At 37.5% G+C, this 12,036-nt stretch overlaps 1 protein-coding gene across 1 annotated transcript in view; it reads right to left on the minus strand.

The window, feature by feature from the left end:
* Positions 1–12,036, minus strand: part of LOC120525817 (afadin-like) — a 365,848-nt gene that overhangs the window by 147,240 nt on the left and 206,572 nt on the right. Inside the window, 3 exon segments of the mRNA XM_039748422.1 lie at positions 812–1,017; positions 5,513–5,574; positions 7,573–7,691. Of these exon segments, the coding sequence (XP_039604356.1) occupies positions 812–1,017; positions 5,513–5,574; positions 7,573–7,691 (387 nt within the window).

Genomic DNA, 12,036 nt, shown 5'->3' on the forward strand with positions numbered 1-12,036 from the left:
TTGAGCAACAACCTCCTTCCCTCAGTCAGAGCACTGAAGATGGGTCGTGGCTGGATCTTCCAACATGACAATGATCCGAAGCACACAGCCAGGAAAACCAAGGAGTGGCTCCGTAAGAAGCATATCAAGGTTCTGGAGTGGCCTAGCCAGTCTCCAGACCTAAATCTAATCGAAAATCTTTGGAGGGAGCTGAAACTCCGTGTTGCTCAGCGCCAGCCCCGGAACCTGACAGATCTAGAAGAGATCTGTGTGGAGGAGTGGGCCAAAATCCCTGTTGCAGTGTGTGCAAACCTGGTTAAGAACTACGGGAAATGTTTGACCTCTGTAATTGCAAATAAAGGCTTCTGTACCAAATATTAACACTGATTTTCTCAGGTGTTCAAATACTTATGTGCAGCAGTGCAATACAAATAAATTTTGTACAAATCATGCAATGTGATTTCCCGATTTTTTTTTTTACATTATGTCTCTCACAGTGGGAATGCACCTACAATGTGAATTTCAGACCCCTCCATGATTTCTAAGTGAGAGAACTTGCAAAATCACAGGGTGTTCAAATACTTATGTTCCTCCCTGTATCTGTAACTGTATCTCCCTTTAAATGCATAACCTAAATACTGTACTGTGGCATGCAAGACTACTTTTTTCAATTGTGTAGTATCAAACCTTTCAAAAGTGGTCTCACGTTCCAATTAAATTATCTAGTTTGGAAAGATGATCAAATAAGTGTTCTAAACCCATTAAACAAAACAGCAAATTTGTAGTGGAGCCTAAACTAACAAATTCAACAGAAAATAAATTGAACGCTCACCTGAATAACACCCTCCATCATATGCACCATCTTGTTGACAATGGCTATCACCTTATGAGTGCGTTCTGAAGGACTCATATCTGGCCTATATTGACTTGATAGCACATAGCGACAGGTCATGTATAGTACATATGTAGGGGATAGCTTGAAGTGGACCGTTGAACTGTTAGTGTAGTTAATGATTGCAGAAAGGAAAGCATCTTCAGCTGAGGAAGTAAAAGCAAATTAAAAAGAAAACATTTTAGACAATACCCTTTTTATTAACATTCAGTTTAAAAATCAAAGTTATCAAATAAGATTTAGTTTACCACAACAATGAATATATAGTATATGAGGAGTAAAAGAAAACTAAAAATAAACAACTTGCACATTGGACACTTACCTACTTCTTTCTTCCCTGTTGTTGAGACTTGTACACACTAAACTGTAATACATTTAACTTTTTGACCATTACAAATCTTTCTATTAAATACCTCAACATGTATAAAAGCATCATATTTGAAAGGAAAAAATTAAATCACAAAACACAAGAATTAACAGAGCCACAATACCACTTACTATTAAAGTTAAAAAAAAAAAGGCTGCAATCAGCAAATTGTAGTCACATTTGAAAGAAACAACCTTATGAGAAGGTTTTGTGTGACATTCACTCTAGCACTGAAAGAGTCTTAAATTATATTGTAATTTATAGTCTAATATTATGTGATGCAAGAAATCTGTGGTCTTGATGCTACTGATGACCACGACTTTATCATACATTGAGTTTAGCTGAACTGCAAAGCATTGTTTTAAGATATATTATTTAATGGTACTTGTCACATGCAAAAGTCTGATAACAATACCCCATTCATGTAGGAAGTTAACTTTTGTGTCATCATGGCACTATTTTGTTCTCCTATCTTTAGGATGCTCATTAGAAATGGGCGATGTAAACGAAACAGTATATTACAATATAATTAAAAATGCTCATGGTTACAGTATAACAGAGGACAATCTATACACATATACATTTCAGATTGAATCCAGTTATGGATGCCTCATTAGGCCCAGTTTTATAGGTTAACAGTGGGTAGTTTTATTTTTTTTAAATTAAGAAGAACTGAACAAAAAATAAATAAATATACATTGCAAATGCCTTGTAAGACACAGAATTTTAAAAATGAGTACAGTCAAGACTACACAGTAAAAATGAAGCAAGGCTGACAATATAAAATGTAAGCATTCAAAGAGCTATTCTTCCATTTCCTCTGGTTTACAAATGAACAGAAACAATCATGTCTAACTAGACTTGAATATTGCCTTTCTAAACATCATTATGAACATGAAGAAAATTATATACAAAGACAAAAAAGAAAATGTACGTCTACACTGACTAAATATTGCCTTAGCAGAGGTTATCAAAACAAAGTTCTACAAACCATTCTACTAAAGAAAGGTTTCACACTTGTCGCACTAATGAAATTATATGATCTCAAGAGAATACTTCTCAATTTTCAAAATCCTCTTTCTACAGAAATCGGCGTTGGATGGCTAACTTTTTAAAATATACTAGCCAACCCGCGGCGTAACATACGCTGCATAATCAGGCCGGTTTTTTAAATAATTTTTAAGCACATAGAGAAAATTAACATTTGAAAAATCGGTAATGTAATAAATCAGCAAAAATAGCAACATTGTAACAATGCACGGAACGAACCAACACACAATCGTCTGTGACTAAAAATTGGCGGACCGCCATCGCGCCTTCTCCTGCCAGAAGGAGGGATGGGGGTGGACGGCGCTCAGGCTCGGAGGGTGGAACGAGAAGAGAGAAGAAGGACGTCCATTCCGCTCCCTCCGTCATGCTAGTCTGCTGATTTCTCGTTCAGTATGCACTGCCTGCTCATGTGCCCACCTCCAACTCGTCACTTGAATCGTTGTTGTCTTTGCACAGTCCAGAAGCACCTGTGACTCACATAGACTTTTCATTGCTCTGTTCGGTTTTGGCTGCTTTTCTATATATAAAAAGATGGAACTCTGGAGAGAGCAACATATAATTGTCCGTGATTGAAGAAGACGCATGTTTGTTGCGGATGTAAATTGCTGTATGTAGTGTGTAAAATAGTTTGCTACGGTGCACACGGTCGTGCGTCGTAACCGAAAACTCGGTTTTTAAAGACTGCATACTTTATTGTGTTTTAACCTCAGTTGTAAAGGATTGTTGTACGGATCCCATGGTATACCCCTCGCAGACCGTTTTACACGCTGCATATGGCGATTCACCTCCGCGAGAAACATGCCTCTATGAACAGTCAACGTGGCTTGGAGGTGCATGTGGCCTCTACGACAGACGAAAATAAATGACGCCGTTTTTTCTGTGTCGTCGCATCTGAGTTGGTGGGCGTGGCTCTGCGAATTGTCGTCGTATCCAATGGTCTTGGAGTTGGTGGGCATAGCTCCTTCCTGCGTGTGCCATAGGTGTCTTGCTTGTCGGCGGCTTAGTGAATCCACACCCCTTCCGGCGTGCTTTCCATGGGTGTCTTGCCTTAGTGAATTATATATATACTGTAGATTCCAATGAAGAAATATCCATACTTGTACCAAATAAATATCTTTCATTCATTTTCAAATCTTGAATATGTATAGCACTTCAACATACATGGATAAAAAGATATGAAAATGATGCTTATTGTTGCTGATTTATGGCTTTATTTATGCTTAAATATTTTCTCCTACTCTTTAAAAAATTCTGTGGTGCCCTAAGCATGTGATTATTTTGCTTAATGGTTAATGCAGGGCTACCTTATTATTATTATCAGAATGTGGAAAGTATCTGCATTCATACATTAAATCACAAATGTATTTTCTGTTGGCAGCACAGAATAACAGGTGGTAATTTATAGCAGTAATAAACTGTAGTACTTTATTTACTAAATTTTTCAAATCCCTGCATTATTTTTAGTTAGTTTAGTCATTTAAAAATTGCAAAATGCATATGTGAGCATTCTGCAGAAAGCCCACTGATAGGACAATAATTCATGAGTAATCATTAGTTTTAAGTTTTGTCGAGAAAAGAATTTAATGTTGTGTCATCACATCATACAGCACACATATTTTAATGTAACATCCCAAAGTACAGCGGAGGAAAGACTAATATACTGACAAGAGTAGCTGTTTAATAGTCCTTGAAAGAACCGTTTATTGCCCTTTTCCTGAAGGATCCAGATTTACGCTTGCCATTTACCCCCATTGAGATGCTGCTCTTCCTCTTCAAGGTGACTGTTGTTCTCACAAGCCTTGACAATGCATCCACCCTCTTTATTCCATTGCCAGGTAATGTCGGACCATCCAACCTGCCACACTATTAACCATAACTCCTTTTAACCTCCTTAAAAGCACACAGCTCTGCCCTACCCCCTACAGGGCCTAACCTGTCCTTTTGCTCATATGTCAAGCCGCTGCAATAACACCACAAAATACACATTTTAACATTAAACCAAAATTTGCATGAGCCCTACTGTAATCTGATTCCACTGTCCACAATTATTATTATTATTGCATGCATTTTCTACAATACATTAATTTATATTAATCCAGTTACTGACACAAACACATTATCAGTTTTTGGAGACATGAAATATACGCTACTTAACTGCACGTGAACATTCAAAGTTAGCTAAAGCATAACAGAAGCTTACGTGGACTTTCATCTCTACAGTTGTACTGGCACATGCTGCTCAGTGTCAGAAGCACAAGTAACAAAGGTCGAGCATATAAGGAAGCCATAACAGTAAAAATGACCCCTACTGATTACTGTAATCTGCATAATATTATGAAATGTTTATTTTAATCAAAACACTAATATATTTATCAAGAAAATCAAATGATGTTCTTACTATTGTAAAAGGTGCAAACACTAATATATTTATCAAGAAAATCAAATGATGTTCTTACTATTATAACAGGTGCTTTAGTGAGCTGGAAAGATGCATGAGAAAAAAATTGCATGAAAAAACGATTTAAATCTAAAATTCTCAAAATACCAAGATAAAACTGTCAACTGTAAAGGCTTGCATTTTTTTCTTTGACTGAATCCACTGAAAACTTAGAGATGATCTTCTAAAGCTGTCTGACCTTCACAAAACACATTTTCAAACCTTTTAAATCACTCATTTCTAGAGCTTAGAAAAGGTGTTCCTCAGAACACTTAGAAAAGGAGTTCCTCATTTTTAGAATAAAAATTACTATCAAGCAAAATAAGCCTTTTGCACATGGTTTCCCTTGGTGCTTTAAAATGTCTCAATATTTTAAAAACTAGTGCAACAAATTCTTTTTCAACTAAATACATTTCTTGCTATTTCTCAGTGACTATTGATCTGATTGAGTTTTGTGAATATATTATTACTTTGGCAATATGGATCTCTTACTTGGGTGGGTTTCAGTTGAAAAAACACTGAAATTGTAATACAACTGATAAGTAAATATAAGAAACAGTGAAGAGTGTAGTTTAGGTAATTTTTTATTAGGAATCCATCCATAAGTAAGAACATATGTAAAAACATATTTTAAATTCAATGAAAAATCAATACATATAAACACACTTAAATAAACATGTTTAAAAGACTTGTTTTTTTAACTAAAATATGTATGGCATGCTATATTTGCTGCTATAACATAAAGAAAACAATAAGAAATAGATCAGAGTAAAAAGTAGTTACTTACAGCTTTCTCTAAATTCAGTACTGGCTGGTAACAACATTTCTGGACCATTGCCATCCTGGGACCTGTTGAGAGAAAGCTGATATTCAAAAAACCATCTGTCATGAAAAAGGTTTATTCCACTATCGACAGATGTTGCCTTTTTCAGCATTTGTATTTTGCATTTATATAGCATTTTAAGTCTTGCTTTGCACTATCTACTGTATTAACAAGTCCTAAGGTATCCGGAATGGTTTACAGTTGACAAGCACATTATGCTCAGCACAGAAGAAGGGTGGCCCTGTATTATTGATGAGAGTAGCCATCCTTCATGGTCTATAAAGCAGGTCTTCAGTTTCAAACAGCTAACTTCACATCTGTTTCCAAAGGCTGATCATGAATCATGTATGAGGTGTAAAACAGGGTAATAATGAAGGATCCCTAACAGTAAGTGTTAGTGTTACTAGAGGTAGGACCACATAGTTTGGTAAATACTCAAAATAGTTACATTTAAAAATGTCAGGGGCAAGATGGTAATATGGTTAGAAGGACCAAAAAAAAAAAAAAAACCTACAAGGTATAATATTAAAGCAGAAGCTTAACCTGTTTTGCTATATGGATTTGAATCATGACATCTTAAATGTATTATTAATGTCAAGTATTTCTAACATATATAAATATCTACTTTAACATTAAAACAGACACACACTACATTTTGCAGAGATCAGCCTCACACGATTAAGAAGTCTAAGAAGTGACTGACACTTTATTTAGCACATAGTTTATATAGTAAAAATAATTATTTAGTGTGTGATATGATTATTTTGCTTTAACTTGAATGCCAATTATTTGTTACGACATAACTGTACAACATTCACAAATTGATTTTTGCCATGATACACAGTGAAAACTAAAAATATTAAATTAATATATTCTGTCAATATCATCAAAACCTATGAATATTGCATTTCTGACATTAATACAGTGGCCCAATGCAAATGAGTTATTTTTGCCTATGTTGTAGAAAACTTTTTTGCACAGGCCTAGAAGAGTTTTGGACTGCTACTTAACATCTGGAAAACCATGATATACTACCAAGATATCCCTGTCCAGGTAACTGACCCACCACCATTTGCCAGCACTGGAGAAAAGTGGAAAAATGAGGAGTAAGTTAAATACTGCATCATCTGCGCCAGCAACTCCAGGAGTAAGTTAAATACTGCATCATCTGCGCCAGCAACTCCTTCAGGAAACTGTGTCTTTGCATCTTTGACAAACATGGCCTCAAGAAGAAAATCAAGCACATGGTCTGTAAGGCTATTTTTGTCATTATTCTCTTATATGCTGCAGTGAGACCTGGTTTTCCTACACTGACAATTAAAAAGACTTAAGGGATTCCTTAAATGCTTCCTTCAGATGATTTAACCTTTTGCTTGGGGGACTACGGCACCAATTACAGAGTCTTCACTGAGTAAATATAACCAACATATAAACTATGCTTTAGAAGAACTAACTCTGTAGAATGGACAACTGCATCACATTTCCCTTATCCCATCTCTCCAGACATATCCCCCACTCTTGAGTAAGCCAAAGCCAGAGAATCCAAGAGAGCAAGAGCCCATTAAAATAGTATCTTACAAAATGCCAGATTAACATCATTAACTAGAAATGTCTCTTTAGGCACTACAAAATTCAGCAAGTGACACTTCATTGAAGTGTGACCATCTTTTTAATAAGATGGACACAAGTCAGTGATTGAAAGACAGGCTTCCTTCCACAGGACCAATATTTATGACTTGAGAATTGGACTCCTCAACCAACAGTGGTCAAATTGGGACAGTCTCTCTGATAAAGAGAGACACAGGTCATGTGCATATATCTCTTGTGCATCAAAAACAAACAACAAAAAATATCAAGTGCATATTTTTCCCATTCCTAATATATTTCTACTTTCACAAATGCTTATCACTTGCAGTATTTATCAAAACTATTATGAATGAAGAGTCTGCCTCACAAATGCTTATCCCTTGCAGTATTTATCAAAACTATTATGAATGAAGAGTCTGCCACAGTGTTACTCATACCTCAGGTCCTGTTTCCGATAACTTTGCTGTGGATCTGGCCTAAGAATAGGCTTTACCATTCCTCGTTCACTAATGCTTGATGGAGGTGCTGATCTCTCAATGTCCAACCTACTAGAACTCTAAAAGACACAAATTGAAGAAACAAAGAATATCAACCATAAAACCATCCAAAAGTGTCCAGCTATTTCTTTGTGGCTTTTTCACACATTAAACTTAATTATATAATAACAAAAATATACTGATCAAAACAAATTAAAGGAACACTTTTTAATCAGAATAGAGCATCAAGTCAATAAAACTTCTGGGATATTGATTTGGTCAGTTAAATAGTAGAAGAGGGGTTGAAATCAGTTTCAGCTGTTTTGGTGTTAAAGAAAATAACAAAATGTACACTAGAGGGGCATCAATGAGGCAACCCCAAAAACAGGAATGGTTTAACAGGTTGAGGTCACTTACGTTTTTCCCTCCTCAATCTTTACTGACTGTTTTTTCACTAGTTTTGCATTTGGCTACAGTCAGTGTCACTACTGGTAGCATGAGGAGATACCTGGAGCTTACAGAGGTTGCACAGATAGTCCAGTTTCTCCAGGATGAAACATCAATATGTGTGATTGCTAGAAGGTTTACTGTGTCCCCAGCACAGTCTCAAGGGCATGGAGGAGATTCCAAGAGACAGGTAGTTACTCTAGGAAAGCTGGACAGGGACATACAAGGTCCTTAACCCATCAGCAGGACTAGTATTAACTCCTTCGGGCAATGAGGAACAGGATGAGTACTGCCAGTGCCCTACAAAATGACCTCTAGCAGGCCACTGATGTGAATGTCTCTGACCAAACAATCAGAAACAGACTTCATGAGTGTGGCCTGAGGGCCCGACGTCCTCTAGTGGGCCCTGTGATCACTGCCCTGCACTGTGGATCTTGATTTGCATTTGCAATAGAATACCAGAATTGGCAGGTCCACCAATGGCACACTGTGCTTTTCACAGATGAGAGCAGCAATCCACCAATCAGGCTTGTATGGTAGAGTGGCCAGACGGAAGCCACTCTTTAGCAAAAGGCACATGGCAGCCTGCCTGGACTTTGCCAAAAGGCACCTGAAGGATTCTCAGACCATGATAAACAAAATTCTCTGGTCTGATGAGAAAAAGATTGAACTCTTTGGTGTGAATGCCAGGTGTCACGTTTGGAGGAAACCAGGCACCGCTCATCACCAGGCCAATACCATCCCTACAATGAAGAACGGTGGTGGCAAAATCATGCTATGGGGATGTTTTTCAGCGGCAGGAACTGGGAAACTAGTCAGGATAAAGGGAAAGATGTCTGCAGCAATGTACAGAGACATCCTGGATGAAAACCTGCTCCAGAGTGCTCTTGACATCAGACTGGGGTGACGGTTCATCTTTCAGCAGGACAACGACCCTAAGCACACAGCCAAGATATCAAAGTAGTGGCTTCAGGATAACTCTGTCCTTGAGTGGCCCAGCCAGAGCCCAGACTTGAATCCGATTGAACATCTGTGGTGAGATCTTAAAATGGCTGTGCACCGACGCTTCCCATTCAACCTGATAGAGCTTGAGAGATGCTGCAAAGAGGAATGGGCAAAACTGGCCAAGGATAGGTGTGCCAAGCTTGTAGCATCATATTCAAAAAGACTTGAGGCTGTAATTGCTGCCAAAGGTGCATCTAAAAAGTATTGAGCAAAGGCTGTGAATACTTATGTACATGTGATTTCTCAGTTTTTTTACTTTTAATAAATTTAGAAAAACCTCAAGTAAACTTTTTTCATGATGTCATTATGGGAAGTTGTGTGTAGAATTCTGAGGAAAAACATGGATTTAATCCATTTTGGAATAAGGCTGTAACATAACAAAATGTGGAAAAAGTGATGTGCTGTGAATACTTTCCGAATGCACTGTGTGTGTGTGTGTGTGTGTGTGTGTATATATATGTATATATATATATATATGTATATATATATGTGTATATATGTATATATATGTATATATATATATATATATATATATGTATATATATGTATATATATATATATATATATATATATATATATATATATATATATATATATATATATACACACACACACATACATATACAGTGCATTTGGAAAGTATATATGATAGAGATAGATATCTATATCTATCTATATCTATATCTATAGATATACAGTGGTACCTCGGTATACGTCCTTAATCCATTCCAGATCCTTTGACTTATACCATATAGGACGTATACCAAAAAAACTTTTTCCATAAGAAATAAAAGGAAAATGATTAATCCGTTCCCACGGAAAAAAAAATACTATTGTTATTGGCATATTATACATTGATGGAGTTGTAAAAAATAATTTAAACACTACTTAATACTAAAATACATAAATACAAAAGCAATATGAATGAATGAAAATTTAACCTCCATTTATTTTTAATAATGTCTTTGTATTTCACAATCCTAGATACCGTTGTTCCCGGCATATGATATGTAGTAGCCATGTCCTGGATATGCATGCCACCTTCATACTTTTCAACAATCAATTCAAATTTACGCGAAAAAACACAATCACGTGAAAATTCAGAGAGTTATAGCGCGGGTTGTTCACAGAATGATAGCAACTGCCGTACTGACGCTTGTGGGCAGTCATGGCTTTGTCTCAAGAGAGGTAAACAAGGGAAGTGTAGTGTTCTCTAGATTGATGTAGCGACACACTCAAAATAATGTTTCAAATTCTGTTTATTTTGAACAATGTTTAACCAACTCTCCATACGGTGTGCCTTCTAAACCACACCCCTCCCTCCGGCAGTCATACGTCTCAAAAGACGAAGACCATAGCAATCAACATCCGAAGCAATGGACAAAAGCATCATTGAACAATCATATACAACAGGAAGCACGCAGGTTGTTCACTGAATGCTAGGAACTGCCGTACTGATGCTCGTGAGCAGTCGTGGCTTTGTCTCGAAAGAGAGAGGTAAACAAGGGTAGCACGTGACTCGTATTCCAAACAAAGGACATACACCAAGTTGGACTTACTTCAAAGTGGACGTATACCGAGGTATCACCGTATATATATATATATTTATATACAGTGCATCTGGAAAGTATTCACAGCACATTACTTTTTCCACATTTTGTTATGTTACAGCCTTATTCCAAATTGGATTAAATTCATTTTTTTCCTCAGAATTCTACACACACACAGCCCCATAATGACAACGTGAAAAAAGTTTACTTGAGGTTTCTGGAAATTTATTAAAAATAAAAAAAACTGAGAAATCAGATGTACATAAGTATTCACAGCCTTTGCTCAATACTTTGTAGATGCACCTTTGGCAGCAATTACAGCTTCAAGTCTTTTTGAATATGATGCCACAAGCTTGGCACACCAGTTTTGCCCATTCCTCTTTGTAGCTCTCTCAAGCTCCATCAGGTTGGATAAGAAGCGTCGGTGCACAGCCATTTTAAGATCTCTCCAGAGATGTTCAATCGGATTTAAGTCTGGGCTCTGGCTGGGCCACTCAAGGACATTCACAGAGATGTCCTGACACCACTCCTTTGATATCTTGGCTGTGTGCTTAGGGTCGTTGTCCTGCTGAAAGATGAACCATCGCCCCAGTCTGAGGTCAAGAGCACTCTGGAGCAGGTTTTATCCAGGATGTCTCTGTACACTGCTGCAGTCTCTCAGTTCTTGCCTCTGAAAAACATCCCCTCAGCATGATGCTGCCACCACCATGCTTCACTGTAGGGATTCATGCTTGGTTTGTGCTCTGACATGAACTGTCAACTGTGGGACCTTAATTAGACAGGTGTGTGCCTTTCCAAATCATGTCCAATCAACTGAATTTACCACAGGTGGACTCCAATTAAGCTGCAGAAACATCTCAAGGATGATCAGGGGAAACAGGATGCACCTCTAAATTTTTATCTTCTGATTGGATTTTTTGTGAACCTCCACCTTTGTTTTATTCATCTCCTGACATCTTCACCTGGACGCCGGTGTTCACCTGTATCAGTCAGTTGAATGCTCCTCGAAGACGCAAACGCACTCACCGCCGTCGTGGGAAAAGAGCCGGAATTGCTGTTAAACAACGATGTCTCAAGTCCCAGAGCTTTGTTTCCCGATGCCTGCGAGTTGTCGATGACCCATCTTCTCCTGCTCAGGAATCCATCACTGATTCATGGGCGCTGGACACCGGATTTAATTTGTCCATTTCAAGACAGCATCACTCTTCCTCGTTGTGCAATCGGGCAGTAAACGCTGCTAATATTCGCGCACTCACCCATGCTCATCCTGCAACGAGCTCTTCTACTTCTATCAAGGATGCTCTCCTGAACGTGAGCTCAGTGTCTAATAAAACTTTTTTTCTGCAAGACTTCATTACATCAAATAATCTGGATTTATTCTTCATCATTGAGACTTGGATTTTAAATGGTGACTCTTCATGTT

This window comes from Polypterus senegalus, chromosome 3 (genome assembly GCF_016835505.1).
Source record: "Polypterus senegalus isolate Bchr_013 chromosome 3, ASM1683550v1, whole genome shotgun sequence".
NCBI lineage: Eukaryota > Metazoa > Chordata > Cladistia > Polypteriformes > Polypteridae > Polypterus > Polypterus senegalus.